Consider the following 27,356-nt stretch of genomic DNA (forward strand, 5'->3'; position numbering starts at 1 on the left):
TAGACAGACCTGAGATTGCCCCTTGCTCTGCTGGTTACTTGCTGTGCGGTCTTGGGAAAGTTACTTGACCTCTCTGAGCGGCCAGCCTCCTCATCTGGATAAGGGATGTCATCAAGTGTTCCTTGAAGGTGGTCGAGAAGATGGCAGAGGATAACAAATGTCAAGGGCAAGGCACAGTAGGCCCTCGGTACACGGGAGCCGCCAGCATCCCCTTCATCTTTCTGAAACCCAGAATGTTGAGGGCTGGGGTGACTTGGCCCAGTGCTGTCTGCTAGAATTCCAAAGTGGTTTGATGTGGGCTGGATAGATGGGGCCATCTCCATGTTACAGACAGGGAAACTGAGGTGGGCGAAGAGGCAGGGAGAGGCAGCAAGCTCATGGCACCTCTGGAACCCACACACAGGCCCCCAGCCTTCTGTTCCCCTGAGCCGGGGACAAGCCCCCAGACACTGCTGCACTCCGGACATTATTAGACATGGGGAATCATGGCCCCACGCTCTCTGTCTGCAGCCGCATCGAGTGGGTGTGGCTACACTGGAGCGAGTACCTGCTGGCTCGAGACGAGTTCTACCGCTGGTTCCAGAAGATGATGGTGGTGCTGGAGGCCCCCGTGGAGCTGCAGGTGGGCCTGAAGGAGAAGCAGTGGCAGCTGAGCCACGCCCAGGTGCTGCTGCACAACGTGGGCAACCAGGCCGTACTCCTGGACCGGCTGCTGGAGGAGGCGGCCTCCCTGTTCAACAGGATCGGGGACCCCAGTGTGGACGAAGATGCCCAGAAGAGGATGAAGGCTGAGTACGGTGTGGTGAAGGCCAAAGCCCAGGTGCGTGAGGTGGGGTGGGCTCTAGCTTCACCCCTGCATCCAGTTATCTGCCACTGTTTACCCATGCAGCTACACATTCGCTCCCTAAATAGCTACCCCCGCCCCGTACTTGCCATCTACTGTGCATGCACCCAACACCCAGTCACCCCGCGGCCACCACCATGCATCCACGTGCTCGCCCTCCTACCCACTCCCCATCTGTCTCCCCACTGAACTACCCAATCTGCCATTCACTATCCCCCCCACTACCCATCCCCATCCCCCCCAGCCATCTCTCTGTACCCACCCTCCCAGCCATCTGTCACTCATCCAGCCATCTCCCACCAGCCTAACCAAGCTCCTGTTCACCCACTGTCCACGCACTCGCCCACCCACCTCACTACCACACATCTGCCTTCCATCTACTCACCCACCCACCCCTCCGCCTTCAGCCACCCATCAGCTTATGTGTACCGTCCATACACCTGGTGCCGCCCAGCGCTGAGTACACATGTGGTGCTTAGCACGTGTACACTGACTGATGGTGTGATGCTCGCCCTTGCCCGGCTTCTCTCCTTCCCCCCCCTTCCCTTCTACCACCCTAGCCCTTCCTTCTCTGCTCGCTTTTGACCTTCCCCCACCCTTCTGCCCATTCTTTGTCCCCATACCCACACCTCATTATATCCTTGACTATCTTTTTACAGATCTTATTTATTTATTTATTTATTGAAAGTGTGCGAGCAGGGGGAGGGGCAGAGGGAGAGGCAGAGGGAGCATCTCAAGCGGACTTCCTGCTGAGCACGGAGTCCAATGGGCCCATATATTTTTGATTTTTAACCAGTCTGTTGAGTTACCAATTTCAATTATGAGTATTTTTTAGAGAAATTCTAATTTTTCTTTTTTTTAATTACCTCCATTGTTCTTTCTCTCCTTGTATAAATTTTGCCCTCCTTCCAGATACGGGCTCCATCTGTAAGCATTCTAAGTATACATAGTTTACAGTCTCCATCAGATTGTTCAGGTAGCTGAAGTCCAGAGCCTGACCTGACATCCATTGGGTCTCCTGATGGGATGAATGATTTCCTTGGGGCCTTTGTAGTTTAGAGGTGTGAGCTCGTCCCGAGCAGCACTCTATCTGTAGATCCCTGTGGCTGGGGCCTGGCCCTCCGAGTGGCCTGTGTTTGCTTCAGCCAGGCTCCGCCAGGAAGTCACACCTTCATGAGTCCTCTGTTCATATCAGTGTGTTTGCTGGGGAGTTCCCGTTTCTAAACTTGAACCCCAAGCCAAAATTATGTGAGAGGCCCCTGGCTCCGTACTCTGAAAGGTGATTGTTTTTCTCATTTGTTTTGGTTTTATTTATATCCCAGAGCCCAAGCTGAAACCCAGACTTCTTCTTTCTTGTATTTTGCATATGGGGAGATTTTTCTAGTTCGCCCTTGAGGGTTCTGACATTTGGCATTGCCTCCTCTGGGCCCAAAGTCTTACTTCCTCCACCAGCCTGAGCACTAAACCCAAGACAACCTCACGCACACCTGTGAGTTTAGCAGTCTCTAATCTTTGCTTGTGGTCCACTCGATGTCTCTTCCTTTGGTGTGTGCACACACAGGCCTGCGTTTAAACAACGCTTGTTAAATTTTGTGCAGCATTTTTGGCTGTCGGGCATGGAAGGGTGTTCAGGCTTTCTAGCCCACCATATTGCTGGGTCCTTCCTGATTACAGTTGAAGGGCAACAGGCCTATAACGAAGAGGGAGGGATCCTGGAATGCACTGACAAGAACAGGACTGAGGGGGGCGCCTGGGGGGCTCAGTCGTCAAGCGTCTGCCTTCGGCTCAGGTCATGATCCCAGGGTCCTGGGATCGAGCCCCACATCGGGCTCCCTGCTCAGCAGGAAGCCTGCTTCTCCCTCTCCCACTCCCCCTGCTTGTGTTCCCTCTCTTGCTGTGTCTCTCTCTGTCAAATAAATAAATAAAAAATCTTTAAAAAGAAAAAAGAATTAAAAAAAAAAAAGAACAGGGCTGAGGTCCCTGAATGCTTGGGGAGGGACCTGGGTTCAAGCCAGGCTCTGCTGCTTCCCAGCTGCATGGCCTCGGGGAAGCTCACCCTACCTGCCACCAGGCTCCTGCCACCAGGCTCCTGCCACCAGGCTCCTGCCACCAGGCTGAGGACTGAATGAGTTTCACAAGTGAGCCCTTTGAAAACTGCCAGATGGCCTCCCAATAGAAATTTACCTCTACTCTCAATAGCAATGAGAATAAATAGCAACCACCATGGAGCTTGAGACACAGCAGGTGCCCGGAGCTGTTTGTTGAATGAATGAGAGCCCCGCCCTTCAGCCTGGTGGCACAGAGTTCCCAAGGTCCCGGAGGGAAGGGACAGGAGGTTGTGGGGCAGCGGTGTCCAGGCCAGAATGGAGGGGCAGCGTGGGTAGGGAGCCTGCCTCTCATATGTGTAGCCAGTCGGCCCTTCCCACATCCTGAGCGGTGGCAAGGACCATGATTCTCCAGGTCTGCCCCTGGGGCCCAGGCGGAGAAGGTTCCTGCCCCCGTGGCCTCTTGTTGTGACTTTAGAGGAAACAAGTGCTCCTGTCAATCAGCGGAGAGCCTTTGCAGCATGCAGAGGACAGGAAATGGAAAGTAGTTAGGCCTGTGGGGGTGTGGGGGTGTGCGTGTGTACACGTGTGTGCGTATGTGTGCGCGCGCATGTGTGGAGGGGGCGTGCCAGGGGCCCCAGGTGAGCACCAGTCCTGGCCCACGTGTGGAAATGGTCACCTTAGAGATCCTCAAGGTCACTCTGGGGGACCCTCCCCTCACTGGATCCAAAAGATCATAAAGCACGATTCTTCTTGGCGACATCTGAGTCTCTTCATGTCTTTGGGCTCATTTGGTCCTCGCAGCCTTCTCGTGTGGTAGATAGAGCAGGTTTGACTGGGCCCATTTTGCAGACTTAAACAAACATCTAAGTGGCAGGCCCACTTAGATGTCCCACTAGAAAGACTCAGAAGGTTCTAGGCGATGCTCGAGGTAGGCTCTACCCTCAGTGGTGCCTCAGGTCCTGGCCCCGTGCCCATCAGGGAGGGTCACGCGGAGAAAGGGGAAGGCAGCAGTGAGTGGGAGGTTTGGAGCCCCTGGAGGAGGGAGCACCGTGCTTCCTGGGGGGTTTCCAGGAGGCAGAGATCAGCTAGCAGGGTCTGCAGGGCAGGAGCATGGGGGCTCCTGTGTTTGCAGGGTGACCTGATCCTGCGTGGAGAAGTAAATTCAGTTTGGCTTTTCCAGCTGTTGGCTGAAGCTCACAGACACTGGATTTTCTCTTCCTGGCCACCAGAGCCTTGGGAGCTCTGCTCTGTTCCTACTCACGGGGCGGGGGGGGGGGCCCTGTCAGCCCATGGACGGGGAGGGGCTGGTGAGCCGTGGAGCGGCTGCTTGTCTCCCCCAGACTGGGCCATAGCAGACCAGAGGTGCCGGGTAGGGAGGGGCCGGGGCAGGCCCCTGCGAGCCCTCTGAAGTCATATGCAAACCTGTATGAGTGCATTTTGCTGGGGAGAAGAGCTATAGCTTCCTTCAGATTCTAGAGGGGGGCGTGAGCTTCCGAAGACTGAGAATTTACCGAGCAAATCAAACTTTGGCACTGTCCTTAGTAAGAGATTTAACTTCCAACCCCAAGGTCCTCATTAGTGAAATGGGATATAGCCCCCCAACACACACCAAGCCCCGGGACACAGCCCAGCCTTCCAGCCCTAGACAACAGGAAAATGCCCGAGCTCTATCCTAAGCAAGGTGGGGAACGCTGCATGTCCTGGGGCCCCTGAAGATCCTTCGTGGTCCACATGCCTCCTGGGCACCTGCCTTGGACATTGGACAAAGACCTCACCTTGCGTGGAAGGCTTTCCCAAGGCAGATAAGAAAGCCATCCCAGGGTGGGCCGCTGAAACGCTCCTAGCCCAGGGACAGCACAAGGGCCGTGTCAGAATCCCCAGGGAGCCAGGCCTGTGCTCAGGGTGGGTCTCCGTGGCATTGTTCTAGTCCGCTCAGGCTGCCGTACCAGAACACCAGAACACAAGTGTATTTCTCATGGTTTTGTAGGCTGTGAAGTCCAAGATCAAGGTATTGGCAGATTCAGCGCCTGGTGAGCGGCCTTTTCTTGGTTTGTGGATGGCTGCCTTCTTGCTCTCATGGCAGAGAGAGGGGGCAGTAAGCTTCTGCTGTCTCTTCTCTTAAGGGCACCGACCCCATCCTGGGGACCCCACCCTCGTGACCTCCAGTGATCCCTGTCTCAACGGCCCCACCTCCAAATACCAACACGTTGGGGGTTAGGGCTTCAACCTATGAATCGGGGGGTCACAACTCAGCCTGTAGCGGACATGCTTTGCATTAATACCTTGCCTTTCCCCAGTGAAGAGTCCATTTCAACCTTTCTCAAGCTAGTTAGCAGGCCATAGTTTTCATCCCCTGAAAATCCATATTTGACTTCCGAAATACTCATTAGCAAAGCCACTGGTGTTGCGGGGGACAGGAGCACTGAGGCACTGTGGGGGCCACCTCTGGACTGTGGCCTTTGTGGCCACCCCCTGGAGGGAGGTCCCAGGACTCCATCTGCTGGCCAAGCTCTGGGGTGAGCAATGGCATGTTGTCAACTCCAGACCTCAAGAGTCAAGAATAGAGCAGGCTGGTTGCCAGTGGGGTCCTGCTTGTTTACTATGAGTTTTATTTTTAATCCACCAATTATGTTTTGTGAAAGGGCCAGGCGCCCAGCAGCATCGCCCCCCCCCCCCCCCCCGCCGCTTCCCAAGGCGGCTCTCAAAGGGGGCGTGTCCGTCTGGCATCTGGGCCATGAATCAAAGCGGTTGGCGCAGGCTTGCAGAGGCATCAATCCACGCCGCCCTTGTTAATTGGTTGGGTTTTGACATTCCTGACAACTCTGCCTGCCACCAATGGTTTAATTGCTCGGTCTCCCCCATTTGTCACCCCTGTCATCCTGCAGCGGGGCCGGCCTGGCCGAGGCTGAATTGTGCTCTGTGATCGCTCTGCCTGGCACAGAGTGGGTCTGGACGCCTGCTGTGCTGGGCTCCCAGCGTCTGCTCACTCTCATGGAGGCTTTTATTTACTCTGCGTTTCCCAAGCGCCAGCTAGCACCTCATTGCTCACACGCCGGGCCGCTGGCCAGCTCGTTCGGGGGAAGACTTCGCTTCGCTACAACATTTATCACCGTCATCGTCAACCGGGGCCCTGCATTTATTCTCTGCTTGTTATTCCTAACCCACTTTCAGAAATGAGGCTTTCCCGGGGACAGGGGCAGCTCTGGAAGGGTTTTGATGGATGCAGACAATCCCACGGGAAGAGGGAGCCAGCACGGGAGGCATGATGGAGAGGGCCATGGTCTCTTGGTCCACGTTTGGAATTCAGGCAGCCGCTATGCGCTGCTGGTGATGCTCTGAGCCTCTGTCCGTTAGTGGGAGGCTCCCAGCTCTTCACTGAAGGACTTGGTCCTGTGCCTCGGTTTCCCCATCTCTAAAATGGGGATATTTTCTCCTCCCTGTCCTGGTTGTTGCAAAGGTCTAAATGAATTAATATTCATATTTTCAGGTGTGGTGAGGACTTTCTCAAAGGGCAGGGAAGTTTTCTGAATCCACATGTCTGTCCACACTTCCCATTTGAGAACTTTTGACTCCGTTTTGGAGAGGGTCAGCGCCCTCCTGGACATGGCCGGCTCCCTGGCTAAGTAAGAGCTGAAGCCAGCAAACAAGGACCTGTGGGCCAAATCTGCCCCATCTCCTGATTTTGTATGGCCTGGGAGCTAAAAATGGCTTTTACCTCCTTAAAGGGAGGAAAATAAAAAGCAGAATCTTTCAGGACATGTGAAAATGATACGAAATTCACATTCCAGTGTCCACATTTGAGTTTTATTGGAATACAAGCTTGCTTTACGTGTTTGCCTCTGGCAGCTTGTGAGCCACAGCCTAGCACATAACTGGCTGCACCAGACACCACAGGGAGGATAAAGCCGAAAACATCCACTGTCTAGTCAGCCCACCTCTGGATCAGAGCCGTGATTTTGGAATTGGGCACTGGCCATTTATAATCTTGTCTAGAAGGCCCTTCCAGAGTTACATGACCTCCCAACATCAGCCTGGACATCTGCATAATGGGCAGGCTTGGCATCATTGGGAAAATTAAGATTGTGCTTGTCATGTTCCAGGGTTTTAGGCACATAGCATGTGCTTATGAAAAGGAAGTCCCCTCTTTCGCTCTTGGCTCTCCTTTGAAAACTTCTCTCTGCTGGCCACACTCCATGTGGATTTCTTCCTGCCTTTAGGGAAGCGTTCATCCACAGAGCCACCCTGCGCGGGGCCTGGGGAGGAAGTCAACCAGAGCCCGGTGCGTCGGGAGCCCTTGGCTCTCGCAGCGGATGACAAGGCGTGGGCAAGGCCAGGAGGAAAGCACAGGACAGAGGGAAGGCCGCTTACTGAGCCTGGGGGCAGCGGGCCAAGTCGGAGGAGGTGGGGCCTGGAAGTCAGTGTATCTGGGCGGAGCTGCTCACTTGCCCACTCCCACTCTGTTGGGTGTGACAAGAGCACAGGGGACAGCAAGTGACAGGAATCAAAGGCTCACAGGTATTAGGTGCTGACTAGTTGCCCAGTGCAACTGGGGTTGTGTGAGCTCTGCCACTGCGCCCCAGTGAGGTGGGGGACTGTTATTATTAACCATATGTACCGATGCAGAGACTGAGGCACGAGGCAGGCCAGGGTTCAAGTTGCGGGCAGTGGGCTCCCGAGCCCAGGGTGTTGACCGCAGGGCCCTGCCCTTGACCCATAGGCTGCAGCACTGAGATCTGGGCCTATGGGCAGTGGGGAGCCATGGAGGGCTTTAGAGAAATGAGGCTGTGTGATCAGAGATATGTTTGAGAAACAGAGTCCCTGGGGACACAGGTCTTATAGCAGGGACACTGCTATTTCCCGATGACAGCTGCCCTCAGGACACCATCTTGTCCCTGTGTGGTTAGAACGAGAGTGGGATTGTCACCGTCCCCGTGAGGAAATGGGGGCAGCCTGCTGTTTATTTGTATGCCCTACCGACACGGCCGGCTCAGGGCACAAATGTCATTGGCCCGGTCTTGCCTTCTGGGTTTGAATCTTGGTGACCTTGGGCAAGTGCTCTCTGAGGCATCGCTCCGTGCCTCAGTTTCCCCGTCTGTCAAACCAGGATAATAATAGTGTCAGCTGATGGGGTGGGCAGGAGAGCTCAATGAGATGATAATGCACCTCAAGTTCCTTGAGCGGTCCTGGCACTTGGGCGAATGCTGCAGTGATCGCTTTGTGTAGCAAGAGTTGTTACAATGCCCCCGTCTTGAGCGCTACCCCCAGGATATGGCAGGAAAACATGTTGACAGGCCCGGTGTGGACATGCTTTGACCAAGAGTCTCTTGGTTGACTCTAATAAGGTAGAGAAGAGCATCTGGGATGTCTTTATCTTCGGCAAAAGGACAGAGGGTTGATTGCATCACACACACACACACACACACACACACACACACACACACGCAGGCAGGCCTTGAAGGCCAGGGGCACTCTGGGGGGACCTTCCTAGGTGGTGACTCTCCTCCCCTCCCACAGGACAGAGTGAGTCTGCTGGAGCAGATGACCCGGGAGCATGAGGATTTCCAGGCAGATGTGGATGAGTTCCAGCTGTGGCTGAATGCGGTGGTGGAAAAGGTGAACGGCTGCCTGGGACGGAGCTGCAAACTGTCCACCCAGCACGGTCTCTCCATGCTGCAGGTAAACTGGGCTGTGTCTCGGTCAGAGGGGGCCACTGAGGAAATGCTCAGATATGGGGGCTCTGTGTTGTCATTTGTTTAATAGGGTATGCTGGGGGCCACGGGAGATAACAAAATCCACGGCACACAGACCCCACATGAGAAGCATGGAATCTAGTGCAGTATGTTTGGGGCTTCGGCTGGGAAATCTCTGAGCCAGCAGGGCATTTGGAAACCCAAGGCTAGGGCGGCATGGTCTGGACCAGTGGGTCTCAAGTAGGGGACATTCCAGCCATGTCTGAAGATACCTTTTGGTGGTTACAGTGGGGGGTGGAGATGCTAATGGCATCTATTGGGTGGAGGCCGGAGATGCTGTGACGCATCTTGTGACGCACAGGGCAGCCTCCACAGTGGAGTGGAGTGACCTCACTGCAGGTGTCAGTGTGCCTCAGGTAAGGAACCCTGGCGTAGGCATCAGGCCTATGGTGGTGAGAGGCTTGGTCCACTCTGGCCTTCCTGAATGGCTGTGACCTTGAATGAGCTTCTGACGTCCTCTGTAAAGGGAGTGTTAATTACCGTCAGTAATTCAAGGACCACGTTATAAGTTTTGCCACAGATATACAGCCCCTGTACCATTTATTTCATATTTGTACTTAAGGTGACTCTTTTTTAAAAAAACCAATGAACAATGACCCAAAAACATCTTACATGACTAGTATGAGAATGTTCATCAGACCGTATTTGTAATAGTTCCAAATTGAAAGCAAACTCAGATTTTAATCAGCAGAGTAGTGGATAAACATATCGTGGAACAGGAGAGATATATGTATATGTGAATATACATATGAACAGGAGATACATATATATGCATATACACACACACATATATATGAATACTACTCACAATAAAAAAAATAAAGTACTAATATATACAACAACATGGAAGAATCTGAAGGGCATTTTGCTGAAAGACGCCAGGTTCCAAAGCTAATATATTCTATGATTTCAGATATGTGGAGTTCTAGAAGCCTTTGGGGTATTAGAAATGCTCTGCATTTTGATCACAGTATGGACTACACGGGTGTGAATGTTTCTCAAAACCATCTGAACAGTAGTGCTTAGGATCTATATACTTGACTCCATGCGTTGACACTTCGATAAAAAAGTGAAATATTTTGAAGGCACTTTCAAACAAAATAGATTTAAAGGTGTTTATATAAATTTTTTTAATTAAAAGTGGATGAATATTTTATTTGAAGGGAAAATTTACATCATTGTCATGAATGGAAAACCAGCACTCACTCCTAATTTGCAGAGAACCATAAAATAAATATAATGAAACCAAATGGGGTCACTAGGCTCTCTTTGGCTCCATACTTCTGCCCGCCGAAGGCTCCGGGCCTGAGGCTGCCTCCGTCCTCGGTAAAAAGGAAGATCAACAAACGTCAGAGAGGGTTGAAGACAGAAAGACCCAATAGAGATTTTCTCCTTGACTTAATCAAATGGCTATAAAAGACGCGGGAAGGGAATTCTGTCCTCACCTTATGAGTCAGTGCTACGAAGGCAGACAGTCCACTCCTTGGAAAGGCGCCCCGGACCCTAACCTGGGAATCAGGGATGGGTGTTTAGCATGACCTTCCCCGGGGCTCGGGAAAATGCAGCCGATGTTTTCTCTCTCCCCTCATATGTTTCTCTGTCCTGCCCCCACCCCCCCGCCCCCTTTAGGACATCGCCAGTGATTTTCCCCGGGGTGAGAAGTCCTTGAGGAGGCTGGAGGAACAGGCTGTGGGCGTCATCCAGAACACCTCTCCCCTGGGTGCAGAGAGGATCACCGAGGGACTGGAGGATATGCGCAGAGCTCTGGAGAAGATGCGCGTCCTCTGGGAGGAGGAGGAGGAGCGGCTGCAGGGCCAGCTCAGGTCCATGGGGGCCAGTGAGCAGCAGTGGCGGCAGCTGGAAGCCGAGCTGGGAGAGTTCAGGAAGGACCTCCAGAGGCTGGCCAAGGAGGGCCTGGAACCCGCAGCGAAGGCGGGGACCGAGGACGAGCTGGTGGCCCGCTGGAGACTCTACTCGGTAAGCAGCGTTTGGCTAAGACATGGACTGTCCAGGTGCCCTGTGTGCCTCGGAGCCTCACCACTTGGAGCTCCCTTGCCTGGGGGGGTGGGGGGCGCGAATCAAGCTAAGCCTTAAGTACACTCACTTTGGTTTCCCTGGATCTTTGGTAACCTGAGTTCCCTGGGTGTAATACGTAAGTTGGGTGCTTGTACCCATTTTCCAGATGAGGAAACTGAGGCCTGGAGAGATTTCACTCCCCCCACCCCCAACATCCCCAGGATCAAACGATGAGTCAGAGGGTAACTAAGACCAGAGGTGGATTGGCTTTGAGTTTGCCATTCCCTTGCCCAGTGGTGAGATATGGGGTGGACTTCCTGAGACCAGAGCAGGGAGAGTTAGGTCAGAGGGAAAGTTCTTCAGCGTAGAGTTGATGGGGTTCTGGGGAGACCCAGCAGACAATGCCCATCCTGGGAGGGTGGCGTGGCTTCCCACCCAGACACAGCGTGCAGTCAGATTGCGTTTGCCTTCCTCCCACCCGTGTACACACTCAGGAGGTCTGACTTATGGACAGAGAGATTTCCAAATAAGGATTCACATCCTCCCCCACTCCTGTCTTTACTTATTAACTCACTGGGTTAGCTCCACATTAGCACCATTAGGGGAAATGTCTAAAAGAAGAACTACCCAGATCCCACCTCCAGTCTGCATTGTTGTTCTATTTTTTCTCTTCCTTCTAATGCTTGCCCATCTGCAAAAATACGTTTGTGTGGGTAGAAACAAGGCACATAGTCTTCAGGGCTCACTGAGCCTCGTAGCAGCCCAGATTCCGCTGTAGTGACCACCTTTGCCCAGAGGGAACGTGCTTCCTCTTTAGGACTGTCCACCTCAGCACAGGTCGAGGTGGCGAGCACAGGGGTCAAGGGCAGGGGCTTTCGGGTCAGACTGCCTGGGCGCAGGTCCAGCGTTCTCTCCTTGCTACCTGCGTGGTCCTGGGAGAGGTGCTTTAAACCTCAGCTGTATGCACAACAGGAATGAACCCATGAAAGCTTAACAAGTGCTTAGCATAGCACCTGCCAAAGCCAGTTCTCAAAGAGGACAAACTCGGGAGGGAAAGCCTAGAAAGCCCTGCCTCTGTCCCATCACGAGAGCTTCTTGCCTGCGCCCGGCTGTGTGTCAGGAAGCCTGTCCCGAGGCAGGAGGCTGACCACCTCCCTGTGAACTCTCTGACCCACCTGGTTCCAGTGTCTTCTCAATTACAGTCAAGCTGTGACTAACCGCAATCAATGAAAGGAAGTGTGGAATTTCTGACTCAAGACTTTTGTTCGTAAGGGAGCATTCACACGGTTGCTGTTTTTGCACTTACTATGTGTTCTGTAGGAAGAAGCAGGCACACACACCTGACCTGCTCCAACCCAGCCCTCGGAGTGGTGGGGTGCCCTGGGACGAGGCCCACGAAACCCACCTGGTTCGGCCGGGAGCAGCTGTGGCCCAGCAGAGCAGGGGAAAGGTAGAGGGCACTTATCCCGTCTTGCACCAAGAAGGAAATGTGGACTGTTCCCTCTATTGAGAAACAGGCCCACTTCAGAGAAGGTGGTGGTATCAGGACCCCAGGTGAAAGAGCTACATGTTCACCTTCAAACCGACACAGTCCGGTTGTTATTTACCTGGCATGCAATGTGCTGAGTGCTGGACAAACCTCAGCGGGGGGGCGGGGGGGGAGCACGGCCATGATCCCCTTTTATAGATGGGGAAACTGAGGCACTCATGAGTTGAAGACTTGCCTGTGGTTATGCACCCTCCAGGTGGAGGCAGGGATTTGAACTTGAACCTAGACAGTCTAACTCCAGAGCACATGCTTCTAACCCGCTGTACCAGCTCAGACTCCCAGCTTTAGCAAATTAGCATCGTGAGAGGCAAGGACCAGGAGCGAGGACATTGGAGCTCAGGCTGGCCGTGATGTCCTGATCTCTGTCCCAGTCCCGAGACCCGCCTCCACAGAGAACCGGGGGCGGGGGGAGTGATCTGTTGCATCCCCCTGCGGACCGGGCAGGACCATTCATCAGCTTCAGGGAGACTTTTTGCAGCTGAAGTTGAAATCAGAGCGGTTTTGTGGCCAACGCAGCATCGACCACAGCTGCCTCACATGGCCCCCCTCCCGGGCATCCCTGCAATCCAGAAACTCAAGATGCCCACATCGTGGGTGCAGAAGGCCAAGTCTCTCTTGTCCACAGGCTGGCCAGCCCTCCTGGGAGCGGGTGTGCGGGGCTTCCTCGTGAATGGTTTGGAAACTGCGAGTTCACACACACCAGTTGTGTCTTCCTCTTCTATGAAAACTTGTGCGGATTTCATTACATTTGCTTCATGATTGAATGTGGACAGATTCCACATCCCGCTGCCCATACAGTGTTCCCTCCTGCCCCTAGCGGCTGCCTCCCATCCGTCTGAGCTTGTGCCCTTGAGCTCCACGCTGGTCCCAGTTCACTTGTGGTTTGCCCAAGACTGAGGCTGGCTGGTTCACTAGTCCCTGTGAGTGGAGGATCTGGACCAAGGCTCAAGGTTGCATGGGGGGCAGCTGGGTGGGGGTACGGCCAGGCTCCTGCTCTGTACCCAGTGCCTGGTCAAGGGGGTGGCCCCATTTTACCAATGAGGGAACAGTCCGGGGTTGCCCAGCTAGGAAGGGGCCGAGGGGGTTTCCCGGACAGCCTGTGTCATGCCAAAGCCCAGCCCTTTCCACTACCCCATCTCACCTCCTCCTCAGCACGGGCCCAGCAAGCATCAAGGTCAAGGTCAAATTCCGCACTTCCTTAGGACAGCAGGAAAGGGCTGTGTCTGGTGTCAGAATGCAGTCCAGTGAGTGCAGTGGTTTGGGAGTGCTCAGAGGAGATAGCCTCTCGGCCTGCCAATAACACGAACCAGATTCACAAAGCACCTTAGATTGTTGTTTTCCTTCAGTGCCGCAGAGTCTTAAGAGCCAAAGGGCCCAGCTCCCATGTCAGGTCCACTGTCTACTTGCCCCGCAACTGTCAGGAAACTTTCAGCCAGAGTTGCCCTGGGTATACAATGGAGACGTGGAGAATTACTTCCTAGGGTCTTTGCCCAGCTTCAGTGAATGGGACACCCAGAGCACTCAGCGTGGTGCAGTGTTCCCAAGATATTCGTTATTTGTATTATTAGGTGCGGGCCCTCAGGACAACACTGAGGTCAGTAATAATAGAAAAGCCAGCCTGGGGAGAGCAAATGCCAAGGTCAGGGCACAGAGCAGGAGGGTGGGGCTGAGCTTCCAGAGACCCCAGTCCCTGCCCTGGGTGACGGGCTTCTCCCAGGCTAGCCCACTCCCACCTGCCACGCTCGTCCCCCAGTCACTGACTCTCCCACGCCCCTCTGGTTTCGTCCCTGTGTCGTAGGCGACGCGGACAGCGCTGGTGGCCGAAGAGCCCCGGGTGGCCTGGCTGCAGGCCCAGCTGAAGGAGCTCATCACCCTCTCCCGTGACCCGCAGCCTCTCTCCGACAGCGTGGTCGCTGCCCTCCAGGAGTTCCAGAGGTATCCGGGCTGAGGGAGGTGGGACTCGGGCTGTGCCTTGAACCTCACACTCAAAGGGTCTTCTGACCTCATTAAAGACCATCACACCTGGGTAACTCTAACATAATTCTGGTGCCCTCAACCCCTGGTATTTTGTTCCCAGAAGGAGGACTGGACTTAGCTTTGTTCCATGCGGCGTGGCTCATTCACCGATTTCCATCCCGTCTCTGTGTAGCATCACTCTGGGGAGGCATCCACCACATAATGGCCCAAAGGGAGGGCTCTTCAATAGACAAACACCACCCCCCTGCCTGCAGATGGTGCTGCCTCAGCATCCGAGCCTGTCTTCAGACCAGCCTCTACCTCTGCCTCGGCCCATGGGCTCAGGCAGAGCCGGGGCTCCAGTGTCCTAGCTCAGCAAACACCAGCAGATCAAATATCCACCTGCGCTGGAGCTGAGCACCGTGTAAATTTGCAACCTGTAGCTGTTTTTGCTCCGTGAGCCTCAGAGGTGTTGTGAACACAGCACAACTGTCCACGGATCCAGAGCCCCTTGCATCCTTCTGCCTGATACAGAGCTTCCTTCCAAATGAACTTGGGGGGCTCCCTCTTGCTGTGAGTCTATACCTCAGAGCAGGGGCCCGGATCCGGCTTCTCTTGTTGAGGTTTTATGTGCTGGCTCTCTATGACTGGATGTTGTAGTTGAGAGATTATTTCCAGAAATTATTAAGGCCCCGGATGATGGTCTCTTCGATTTTGCTTTAGCTCCTGCGAGGCGCCTGGGGATAGGCAGTACCAGGCTAGGGGGCTCCATGATTCCTCTTTGAGGCTTGAGGTTCTCTGGTCATGAGGCTGGGCTGCAAGTCTGTCTGAGAACTGGCATACTTCAGTGCACGTTAATCCAGAGGGGGAGACCTCTGAAGCCCCGTGGCCACTCCCAGCAGCCTGTAGATGGGGGAGAGCCCGCCATGGGGATAGTGTGTGCTGGGCTCCCTCGGGGTCCCGGTAGAGGCCTCAGTTCTGAACTGACCCCCTCTCTCCCCCTTGCAGCATGAAGGGGAAGAGCACCAAGCTTCGCAATGCCACAGGGCTGGAGCTGTGGCAGTGTTTCCAGCGGCCTCTGCAGGATCTGCAGCTGTGGAGGGCCCTGGCCCAGAGGCTCCTGGATGTTACCGCCAGCCTGCCAGACCTGCCCTCCATTCACACCTTCCTGCCCCAGATCGAGGTAACCAGGTCCCACCAGGAGGGCTGACCAGTGCAGGGGCGGCGGGGAGGAGGGAGGCCCCCAGCCAGACATGACACTGTAGCCAGACTTCCAGGGAAAGACGTGTCCCTGGGTGCTTCAGGAATCTGGATAGGGTTCCCCGCACCCTGCCTGGCCAAGTCCTGAGTTGGCACAGGAAATGTTATCAGTGACAAAGGTCATCCTCAATTCTTAGGTGACCTCAGGACTTTGTACTGACCCTCCCACACCCTTTCCCTCTAGGAGTCTCCTGCAGATGGTCCTCTGGGGGAAGCATGAGCAATTCTGAGGGAGAGCATGTGAGGCCATTACCTTTACTGCATGTGTATCAGTTAGGATGCATGTAACAAGTGACAGAAATTCTGACCAACGGCAGCTTAAAATCCAGAGACTTCCAGGTGGTTCAGGGCTGGCTTGGTAGCTCAGCAGTATCTTCTAGGACCCAGGCTCTTTCTAGCTCTAAGCCACATCTCCCTTCATAGCCCCAAGATGGCTGCCACCACAGCAAGCTTGCATCTTCACGTGAACAACATCTTGTTCAGGAAGGAACAGCAAGGGGCAAAGAGGCTTTCTCTATTCACCATTTAAAACAGGGAGCAAACCATCCTTCCCAGAAGCCCCAGCAGGTTCCGTACATCTCTTTGGCCAGGTCACATGACTGTCCCTCGGTCAGTCACTGGCTGAGGATGATGGGATTGCCAGCACCGGCTTATACGGATTACAGACCTAACCCTGTGTTAAAATGTGATCAAAGAAGACAATTCAGATGATACGAACAAACTCTGTTTAACACTTCATGAAGTGGACAGCCTCCTTTCGGAGAGCTGCAAAATGGAGCAGACGGCAGGAAGGTTTCATAGGATAAAGAATAAAGAACAAGGAAAAGACAGATAGAAAATATCTGATTGGCCAATGGCCAGCCTTGTTTGGGTTGAGAAGGCCGAGAGTTGGCTTGATGTTTGGGGATCGCAGACTAGAGATACTGCGTTTCTGGCCAAGCAGAGCATTTACGAGAACTCAAAACTTACCTGGAAGTTTCACTCTGTTGCTTGGCATCCAGGGTGGAAGCAGCCCCATCTTGACCCTGGAAATTTATTTCAACACCTGAAACTGGGCACTTTGCCATCTAGACACAATGCTGGTTGTTGGGTGAGCAAGAAGGAGGAATGAACGTTGGGTGAGCAGACAGTGGCATCTACCACAACTGCCCATCAACAGGCAGGCTCTGATTAGCCTGTCAACACTGCCTGATGGTACCCTTTGGAGCTCTGACGTCCATAAAATACTTTCAGGTCCAGCGAGTCTAAGACATACTGAGTGGGAGGAGACACAAAAGAGTATCAGATATAAGCCTCGTTTTATATTAATTTTCATCTGGTTATGAAAGTCGTGCCTGCTTGGAGATGTAAAGATTTGTGAAGAAGGAAACAAAGAACGCCCAAAATCCCATAAGCCCTTAGGACCACTGTTAACATGTGGAGGGACACAACATCACATTTTCCCTCCAACCTGGTATTTCTGGGGATGCCCTTCAGCCCATGTAAAATTCACTTTGGGGAGCCCTGAGGATTTTACATGTGTCAGAAAAATCAATTTTAGCTCAGACAATCCCAAGTAATACCCTTTATATCTGATGAAAATCCATCTAGCCATTTCTATGCAATATGGTCACCAATAGACAGAAGCCTTAAATAATTCATGACAATTTTCGCGTATTTGGGATCATGTTATACAGTTGTATATTCTGATATTTTTGGTTGGCACATCTGAGCTTTTTCTTGGCATTTTGCTAAGCAAAATGAGGAGACAGAGGAATATGTTCCAAATGAAAGAACAAGGTAAAACCTCAGAAAAAAAAAAAAAACTCTAATGAAATGGAAGTAATTAGTATACCTGATACAGAGTCCAAAGTCATGGTCATAAAGATGCTCACTGATTTTGGGAGAAGAATGGGTGAACACAGCGAGAACTTCAACAACAAAAAAAATAAAATAAAATACAAGAAAGTATCAAACAGAAGTCACAGAACCAAAGAATACAGTGACTGAACTGAAAAATACACTAGAGGGTTCAGGAGCAGACGACATGCAGCAGAAGGGATCCGTGATCTAGAAGACAGGGTCCTGGAGCACACTCAGAGCAGCAAAAAGAAAAAAATAATTTTAAAAAGTGCAAATAGCTTAAGGGACCTCTGAGACAACATCAGACAGAATAACATTTGCATTATAGATGTCCCAGAAGGAGAAGAGATATAAAGGGCGGGGGGGGGGGGGGGGGCAGAAAACTTACTTGAAGAAGTAAAGACTGAAAACTTCCCTAACCCGGGGAAGGAAACAAACATCCAGGTCCAGGAAGCTCAGAGAGCTCCAAATAAGATGAACCCCAAGTGACCCATAGCGAGACACATGATAATTAAAATGTCAAAACTTAAAGAAAGAATCTTAAAAGTAGCAAGAGAAAAATAATGTGTTATGTACAAGGGAAGCTTCAGGAGACTATAGGCAGATTTTTCAGCAGAAACTGGGCAGAGGGTCTGAATAGGCATTTTTCCGAAGAAAACATACAGGTGGCCAACAGGCATATGAAAATGTGCTCAACATCACTCATCATCTGGGAAATGCAAAACCCCAATGAGATATCACCTCACACCTGTCAGAATGGCTAGTATTAAAAAGATAAGAAATAACAAGTGTTAGTGAGGATATGGAGAAAAGGGAACCGTCGTGCACTGTTCGTGGGGATATAAAGTGGTGCAGCCACGGTGGAAAACAGTATGAAAGTTCCTCAAAAAAATTAAAAATAGGGGTGCCTGGGTGGCTCAGTTGGTTAAGCGACTGTCTTCGGCTCAGGTCATGATCCTGGAGTCCCGGGATCGAGTCCCGCATCGGGCTCCCTGCTCGGCAGGGAGTCTGCTTCTCCCTCTGGCCCTGTCCCTTCTCATGCTCTCTCTGTCTTTCAAATAAATAAAATCTTAAAAAAATTAAAAACAGAACTACCCTATGATTCAGCAATTCCACTTCTGGGTATTTATCTAAAGAAAACAAAAAACACTAATTCGAAAAGGTATCTGCACCTCCATGTTCATTGCATCATTATTTACAATAGTGAAGGCCTGAAAACCACCCAAGTGTCCACTGATGGATGAATGGATGAAGGAAGATGTGATAAATATATCATATATTTATCATATATATATATATAATGGAATGCTACTACTCAGCCATAAAAAAGAATGAAATCTTGCCACTTAAAGTAACATGGATGGATCTTGGGGGTATTATATTAAGTGAAGTAAGTCAAGCAGAGAAAGGCAAATACGACAATGATCCCACCTCTATGTGGAATCTCAGAAAACAAACAAGACAAAACTTGTAGACACAGAGAACAGAATGATGGTGGCCAATGGGGCAGGTGTTGGGGGTAGGCAAAATGGGTGAAGGGGGTCCAAGGGGTACAAACTTGCAGTTACAGAATAAATAAGTCATGGGAATGTCAGGTCCAGCATGGTGACTATAGTCAATATTGTAATGCATAGTGAAAGTTGCCAAAAGAGTGAATCTTAAAAGTTCTCATTGTCATAAGGAAAAAATAATTCTAACTTTCTATGGTGACGGATGGTACTAGATTTATTGTGGTGATCATTTTCGCGGCAAATACGAATATCGACTCGTTACGTTGTGCATCTGAAACCAATATAATGTTATATGTCTATCATACTTCAACTACAAATTTAAGGAAAAAAGATAAAATGTTTCCAAAGAGTCATCACTCTAAATGGCTGCATAATATGCTTTTCCATTCTTACAATATTTAGGTTGTTTCCAGTTTTCCTTGTCATCAGTTGTATATGTTGAATACCTACGTACACAGACTTTGATCTCCATTTCCATCATTTTCCTCCTCATGTTGCTGAGGAGGGACCGGAGCCAGAGAGAAGTTAGGGCGTTTGTTCAAGGTCAGGCCACTTGAGAGGCAGAGCTGAAGCCAGAATGGTGGGTTCTAGCCTCTCCTCTTATGTTCCTATTCCTGCTGTCACACTGGGTCCTGGGAACAGGTTTATGAAGCAGGCAGGACAATTTTATTATTATCCTTTGACTGTTAAGGAAACCGTGTCCCAGAGAGGGGAAGGCACTTGCTCAAGGTCACACAGCAACTGAGTGTCAGGGCTGGCTTTGACCCCGGTCTGTTTGACTCGGTGCCAGGTGCTTTTCCCGCTGGACCACAATTGCATTCCCATCCTGTCCTCCTCGCTGGAGCAGAAAGCTAACCAGGACCTGTGCCAGGCAGGAGAGAGAGGTACTGTCTTTCTAGAATGTGACTCAGGACCTCCCAGGACAGGAGTTTCACAGAGCAGTGTTTTGGAAAAGTGGGCAGCACTGGGTTTGTCCACGTTTAAAGGCTGTTTGCTGCTGGGATCATGTCTTGGATTATGCTCACCGGGCTTTCCCAGGAAGGATGGCTTTCAGGGGCTAAGCTCAAGCTGCCAGCCCTATATTTCTTGGCTCAGCTCCTACACCTAGCCTCAGAGTAGCCTATGGACCTGCGAAGTTCCTCTAGAACTGAGACACCAGGCCCCAAGGTTGGACATGGCTGAAATACTCGTTTCCGGGGGTGACTGTAACAAAGTGCCCAAACTCGGTGGCTCAGAGCAACAGAACCTCATTCTCTCATGGTTCCAGAGACGGCAAGGCCACGATCAGGGTGTCTGGAGGGCCCCGCTGTCTCTGAAGCCTCTAGGGGAGAAGCCTTCCCTGCTTCTACGAGCCCCTGGTGTTTGCTGGCGGTTGTTAGTGTTCACTGGCCTGCAGACGCAACCCTCCAATCCCAGCCTCTGGTCACGTGGACGGCTTCTCCCCTTCTCTTCCCTCCGAGTGCGTGTGCCTGCAGATTTCCCCTTTTAATAAGCGCATGGGTCACATTGGATTAGGGTCCACCCTAGTGACCTCATTTCAACTTGGTTACCTCGGTAAAGACCCTATCTCCAAATAAAGTCACATTCGGAGGTAGTTGTGGGAGATGGTGGCTAAGACTTCATATCTTTTTGCAGGGGACACAGTTCATCCCATAAGAGCTGGTGTAATGACCCTAGCGGAGAAGGGCCGTCTGTTAGTGTGTGCTCGCTGTGGGTTGTGCACCATGTTAAATGCTGTCTAGGCCTCCCCTCATGTCAGCCTCATACAGCCCCATTGAGTTGGGTGTGACTACGCCTGTTTTGCAGATAAGGAAACTGAGTCTCAGAACTACCCAAGTCCTCCCAGCTACTACGGAATTCACACTCACAGTGGCCAGGCCGAATTCTGAACTCCTGTGTCCAGGTTTGCTGAAAAGGGAGTGCAGGGCACCCTCTCCCTAAAGAGGCTTGTCCTCTCTGTGGCTGATCACAAGCCACATGCCCTCGTGGGAAGGTTACGCTAATTCAGCTGTGCCCGCCATGTTTATGCTGTCCTTCCTCCAGGGACTCTCTCTGCCCTCCCAGGGCTGCTGGCAAAACTGCCCTCTCTAGGGAGCCTTCTTGGATTTCCTCAACCAGGAGGGTTCAGCTCTGCCTCGAACACCCATAGGGCTCTGTCGAAACTTTAAGGGAAATGATCACTTTGTGCCCTGAATTATAGTTACCTACCTGGCTGGGGGTCTTTGTTCTTCCTTCCCAGCTCTGTGGCTAGCTCAGTATCTCAGCAACATCACAGGTATAAAATGGAAGGACTCTGGCCAGCTAAAGACAAGACCCTTGGCCTCCGGGCCCCTGGGCCCTCAGAGCAGCAAGACGTGTTTACCCCAAGCAGCGAATTAAGCAGCAGGAACCCGAGGCTTGGCCCAGGGCTTTGGGGCGGGAAGAGGGAGTGTAGGCTGGGGATGTGGTCAGGGCAGGCTTCCTGGAGGAGGTGGGGCCTGGGCTGTGCTGAGTTCCAGCTGCGTGGGAGCCAGCTACTCATCACATAAGTCTCCTTTAGGTCCTTCCTTCACCTGGCGAGCTCCTACACATCATGATTCCACGCAGGTGTCACCTCCTCTGGGGGGGGTGCCTTCCTGAATTCCCACTGACCATACTCCCCTAGGCCCCTAGCCCCTTCAGAATGTCCTAAACAGCACCTCCAGGGGTAGTCCCACTGCTGTCGGCGACGGGGGGTGGGGGTCACTGAGGAAAGGATCACCGGACAGTGGCAGTGGGGGTGGCTAGGGAGGAGGTGGAGTTCTTGCCCAGGCTTTGGTGATAAGACAGAAGTGGGGGGCGAGAGAGGAATCGCGTTGACCCTGAAATGCAGGGCCTCCCTGATGCACCCTGCCGCCGCCTCCACCCCCGGCACAAAGGCGTGCATCCCGCGGGGCACGTGCGGCAGGACAGATGCGCTCCTGGACAGCTTCCCAGCCCGGGCCTGCCCTGCCGGGGCCCTGGGCTTACCGGATGCCTTGTCTGCCGTAGGCGGCCCTGGCTGAAAGCTCCCGCTTGAAGGAGCAGCTGACGGCGCTGCCGCTGAAGAAAGACTTGCTGAGGAGCGTCTTCGGCCAGGACAGAGCGGCGGCCCTCTTGGAGCAGGTGGTGAGCTCCGTGCGGGACCGGGACCTGCTGCACAACAGCCTTCTGCAGAGGAAAAGCAAGCTGCAGGTGGGTGTCCGGGCCTTCCTGGTAGGGAGGAGGGCGGCCTGCATCCCTGCCTCAGCTGCACCTCTGGCTGCTGGGTGGCCTGCCCTTTCCCTCTGTCCCCATGGCCTCAGCTCCTCGGCTGTACACCGGGTGCAGTGAACGAGCGAGCCTTCTCACTGGTGTCCCGCACCTGCCGCCCCCACCTCTGCCCCCACCCCCCGAAGTCCCCCTCTACACCGCTGTCACACAGAACGGGCTTCGCCGGAGGGGTGGGGGCGGGTGTCAAAGGAGAAAATGCAGAGAAAATCGCCTGTAAAATTAAACCACCATAGAGCTGAACACCACTATTATTAGGAAGACATTTCTGAATGACAACGCCGAAGCTAAGGTGTAAGGTGGCGGGTGGTGGGGAGTGTGTTCCCTCACGTAACAGACGTGAACTGAGCGTGAGCTGCTCACGGGGCTCTGAGAGGATGCCCGCCGGGAGCTTCTTTCACATCCAGGATCCGTCTCACCCGAGGAGCCAACATTCAGCCCACATCTGAGGGTCGGTGGGGCAGAGGGTCTCTGCGGCAGCTCGTCCAGCTCTGCCCTTGGAGCCGGAGAGCTGTAAAGGAGTGGGCATGGCTGTGTCCCAGTAAAACTTTATTTACAAAAACAGGCCTCTGGTGGGATCTGGTGTGGATGTGTTACACGATGTAGTTCTGTACTAGAGAGCAGAACAGCCGTCATGTGAGGACCCCACGGTGATTCCAAGGAGGGCGTCCAACCCCTGCAAGGGCTCCAGGAAGGCTTCCTGGAGGGGGTGATGCCTGAGTGGGTATGAGGCCACCAGGAGAAGGCTGGAGAAAGAGCCGTGGGGTTGTGAGGGGCTGGTTGTACAAGGTGCCTGTGAGGAAATTTCTTAATTTCTGTGCTGCCCGTGTGTGTCTCTGCAGAGCTTGCTGGCCCAACACAAAGATTTTGGGGCTGCTTTTAAGCCCCTCCAGAAGAAGCTCTCAGACCTCCATGGCAGGGTCCAAGCTGAGAATGGGCTTCAGCAGGACCTTCCTGGGAAACAGGCCCAGCTTTCAAGGTTGCAGGTAAGGGCTTGGTGGGGCCCGAGTGGCCTGGCTCGGGTTCTCCGCTGCGCCCAGAAGCAGCTCCCCGCTGGCAGCAATAACTGACCAAACAGCCATCACCGAGCCCCTTCACTTGAGCTCTGACCTTTTGTCTGAATCGCTGCTGATTTATCTGGTGGTTTCTGGCCTCTGAGAGACATTTAGTACCTGTGAACTGCTGATTCTGGAGCCCAACAAAATGATGTTTACTCTGTGATTCCAAAGTCTAACGTGTGCATTCATTTTTCTTTAAATTGCTTTGCTAAGTGTTCCTCATGAGTACAGAGGTCCAGTTAAATAATTGGATTTTAAAAGTAAGAACAAATGTTTTAAAACACATGCAGACTGCACACAGGCTGACTGTTGATAATTATCGGCTTGATAAGGAGCTTGCAAGATTTTAAATGCATGCGATACAATTATTTTAAAACTCAAGCATAGCTCATGCATACATTGAGAGGGTTCTTGGGAAGACACTAAGAATGGTGCATTTGGGGGCTTTGAAACTCAAGTTGGGGTGTGATTCTTCACAAGGAGAGGTGGTCATCAAGTAAGAATTCAGATGGGAGTTTGCTCCCCAGAGATGCCTTCCAGGCTTGTGTCCCAGAATTTTGTTTTTTAAGATTTTGTTTGTTTATTTGACAGAATGAGAGAGAGAGAGCTCAAGCAGGGGGAGTGGCAGGCAGAGGGAGAGGGAGAAGCAGACTCCGCTGAGCAGAGAGCCCAACGTAGGGCTTGATCCCAGGACCCTGGGATCATGACCTGAGCCAAAGGCAGACACTTAACAGACTGAGCCACCCAGGCGCCCATCCCAGAATATTTTTGTCTCCTTTTAAAAAATCTCACCAGCTCTGAGAGGAGGCCCATCAGATGGCCAAATGGTGCAGCTCTTGGGGTGGGGTAGCCCCATCATGCCAGGACCCTCCCAAGCTCCCCCACTCAGAGCCGCCCCCCCCCCCCCCCGATCAGCTCCCATGACAAGAGGCAAACAGGGCAGCCACACTTGCTGCTTTTCCTGCAGGGGCTGCAGGAAGAGGCGCTGGACCTGGGGGCAGGGATGGAGACCATGAGGCCTCTCGTCCAGGGGAACCCCGGCCACCAGCACAAAATGGACCAGATTTCCACCGACTACCAGGCCCTGCAGAGGTCTCTGGAGGTAAACCCGGGCACCTGGGATCCTACACTCCGGGGGTCTTTCTCTGCCTTTTCTTCCTTTATTCCTTCAAACCTTTCTGTTTTTCTTTTTCCCTTCCTTTCTTCTCTTCCTCATTCATTCAGCAGATGATTATTGAGTGCGTCCTGTATGCCAGGCAGTGTTCTGGGCCCCAGCCAGACAGCCAAAGACCCTGCTCCCTGGGGGGTTATATTCTAGTGGGTAGATGGACCAAGAGTCAGCAAAACAGCAAGTTCAGATACAAATCCAGGTGTGCCAGGAGGCCAAGGAACAGAACAGGCTGCTCTGCTCCCCATAGCAACCCTGGGGCACAGTGGGCGTTGGCTGTGGTAAGGGCAGTTGAGCGTTGCGCGGCGGCTGCTCGGAGCCTCCTCTGCAGTGCCCTCTAGCGGCCGCCTGGGGCTCCGTGGGGTCCGCACACTTCTGATGGCCCCTTGAGCCCTGGGAATGGAATGGGGTGCAGACTTCTTCAAAACTGGCCTGAGGACAGGTTTCAGTGGCTGATTCAGATGGGGGCCTGGGTCTGCCTTTGTCACAAGTACCCTGGGGATTGTGGAGCCGGCTGTCAGGCAGCCATGCCTCAAGAAAACTTAGTCTAAGGCGGGCTTCTGCACTCTGCCGGGCCCAGCCTATTTTATATTTATTTATTTATTTATGTTTTTTTAAAGATTTTATTTATTTATTTGAGAGAGAGAGAGAGAGAACGAGAGATAGAGAGCACGAGAGGGAAGAGGGCCAGAGGGAGACGCAGACTCCCTGCCGAGCAGGGAGCCCGATGTGGGACTCGATCCCGGGACTCCAGGATCATGACCTGAGCCGAAGGCAGTCGCTCAACCAACTGAGCCACCCAGGCGCAGTCTATTTTAATAACATGTTCCCAACATCGCATGCCATCCCGAAACTCGGAGAGAGTATAAGTGACCCACACAATTTAAGAATGGCATGTAATGCCCTTCCTGTAATAGGAGAGAAAAAAGGCAAGTTAGAATAAAATGCTTGTCTTTCATGTAAGCGCTGAAGGTGGTCACAGGAAGATGTGCCCCGCCTGGGTGACAGCCAAAATGCCTCTACTTTATGAGATTCTCTGAAAATGTGAACAACCTTTGGTGAAGTTTCAGTTGCACCAAAGCGCGGTCTTCCATCAGTTGACGAAATAGAGGCCTTCCTGGAAAAACCAGCGTGTTTATTAGAACTGGAGAAACCTCTGTGTTTGTCAGCTGGGGAAAGTGTCCAAGCTCGGGTCATGATGGGCAGGGTTTTCAGCACTGTGGATTCAGGTAGGGCACGAGGAAACCTTGCAGGCCATGGGGCAGCAGGATGGCAACACCTGTCGCTCTCACTGTATCTGCAGGTGTCACCCCTGCCCCATCACTGTCATAGCAGTCAAACCCCCCTCCCCCACCCCCACGCCCGCAAGCTTCCAAGAAACACGGCTCCAACCTGTAGATGCTCATTGATCTAAGTGATGCATAAGGTCTAGATGACCTGATTTAACTCCACTTAATAAATGAGTGGCTAGTGGTCTCAAGGTTGGGTTGGGGGCGTAGAGAAATAGGAATCACTGTCCCTGCTGCTTGGGAGCTCACAGAACCCAGGGAAACAGCAAACATCAACTTTAATGCCTGCATCTGATGAGTCCGATTGATGGTGATAATAATTAGAAACAGCATTAACGGAGCATGATTAACGGTGGCCGAATGCTGATACTCCAATGCTCTTGTGACTCTTCATTTATTGTCTACATACTTCAAAGAAGTCACGCCCCCCTTTTATTAGTGTGGTACTCAGGGCTTTTTAAATCTCATAAGTGCTAATAAGTCCTTCCCCCACAGCCCAGGTGATCCTCCTGTCTCCCCCTGGGGGGGCACCTACCCCCCTAAGGACCCGAGGCTATTGAAAGCATGGGGTCTGAGCCGGTGCACAGCAGACAGGAGTGGTGGCGGTGGTGACGACATTGCGGAGAAGCGGAGTCTTAGGTGACTCTTCCGGCTCTGGTCACTGGTTTGTTGCAGGAAGATGAGATGCACTGTCTCTGTGTCCCCAGCTCTAGTGGGCCTGGCCTCCAGTGGTGTCAGCCAGCATCTGGAATGCAGGAGGGCTGGGCCGGTGGTGGCCTCTGCCAGGGATCACAGAGAGACCCTGGGGTCTGAGTGCTCTGCCGTGGGCTGAGAGGGAGTGCTCAGAGGGCCCCAGGTTGGGTGACCAGGAGGACATGGGCCCTCCTTCCCTGAAGACAGAGGAACAAGGCCCCAGCCTCAGAGAGCTCAGAGTGGCTGACCCAGAGGAGGGGTGGGGGGAAGCAAGACCATTCTCAAAAATTATCAGAGTGTAATCATATATAGAAAAGCAAACATCTAAGTGTGTAGTTTGATGAGTTTTTTAAAACTCCACATTACCAGTACCCAGATCATGACACAGAATAATAGTGGCTTCCCCCAGCCCCCAAAGCCCCTCATGCCCCCCACAGTCGCTGCCCACCACTCCTGGCACCTGACACTCAACTTGGAACACCATGGATTGGGTTTGCCTGATTTTATACGTTATTTTCATTGAATCAGAACGTTTTCTTTTGTCTCTGGCTTCTAGCTTTCCCCTCATTCATAATGGATTAGATTGTTGTGTAGATTGCTCATTCTTGCTGCTGTAAAATATTCCACTGTCTGAAGCTACCTCAACATACGTATCCATACTTCTGTTGATGGCCACTTGGGTAGTTTCCGGTTTGGGGCTATCAGAAGCAACACCACCCGCATGCCTTTTGGTGAAAACATGTTTGTATCTGTTACGTAGACACCCAGGGGTGAAATGGTTGGGTCATAGGGATGCCTGTGTTCAGTTGTAGTAGATACTGACCTGTGGTTTCCCCCCGTGGTGTATGATTGATACCCACACTAGCAGTGGGCAGGAGCTCCACTTGCCCACACCCTCATCCAGACATGGTACCGTCTATAAAAGTTAAGACAGGCTTAGAGATACTTTAAACCAGAGTTGGTCTTTCCAGAATAAATTCCCTGTCCTGGGCAGAAGGGAGGACTCACCTCTTGTGTTCCTGCTGGGTGGGGAGCCCTGGCGGGGGTGCATCTTGCCCCAGGGCAGGTCCGGGGGTCCTGCAGGATGGAGGGGCCCGGAGGCCCA

The 27,356-nt window shown here is 52.6% G+C and overlaps 1 protein-coding gene across 4 annotated transcripts in view; it reads left to right on the forward strand.

Annotated features, from left to right (window-relative positions):
- SYNE3 (spectrin repeat containing nuclear envelope family member 3) overlaps nucleotides 1-27,356 on the forward strand; it is a 104,703-nt gene that overhangs the window by 44,561 nt on the left and 32,786 nt on the right. For 3 of the 4 annotated variants that reach the window (XM_088024463.1, XM_088024464.1, XM_028098983.2), the window contains exons 4-11: nucleotides 511-820; nucleotides 8,407-8,568; nucleotides 10,272-10,619; nucleotides 14,006-14,142; nucleotides 15,172-15,346; nucleotides 21,786-21,968; nucleotides 22,886-23,029; nucleotides 24,069-24,203. In XM_088024463.1, the coding sequence (XP_087880589.1) occupies nucleotides 511-820; nucleotides 8,407-8,568; nucleotides 10,272-10,619; nucleotides 14,006-14,142; nucleotides 15,172-15,346; nucleotides 21,786-21,968; nucleotides 22,886-23,029; nucleotides 24,069-24,203 (1,594 nt within the window). The remainder of the gene's footprint in view (nucleotides 1-510; nucleotides 821-8,406; nucleotides 8,569-10,271; nucleotides 10,620-14,005; nucleotides 14,143-15,171; nucleotides 15,347-21,785; nucleotides 21,969-22,885; nucleotides 23,030-24,068; nucleotides 24,204-27,356) is intronic. The other variant, XM_088024465.1, reaches the window with a different exon arrangement.

This window comes from Eumetopias jubatus, unplaced genomic scaffold (assembly GCF_037043125.1).
Source record: "Eumetopias jubatus isolate StellerSeaLion01/CBP00866 unplaced genomic scaffold, mEumJub1_p1.0 scaffold_7, whole genome shotgun sequence".
Taxonomy (NCBI): domain Eukaryota; kingdom Metazoa; phylum Chordata; class Mammalia; order Carnivora; family Otariidae; genus Eumetopias; species Eumetopias jubatus.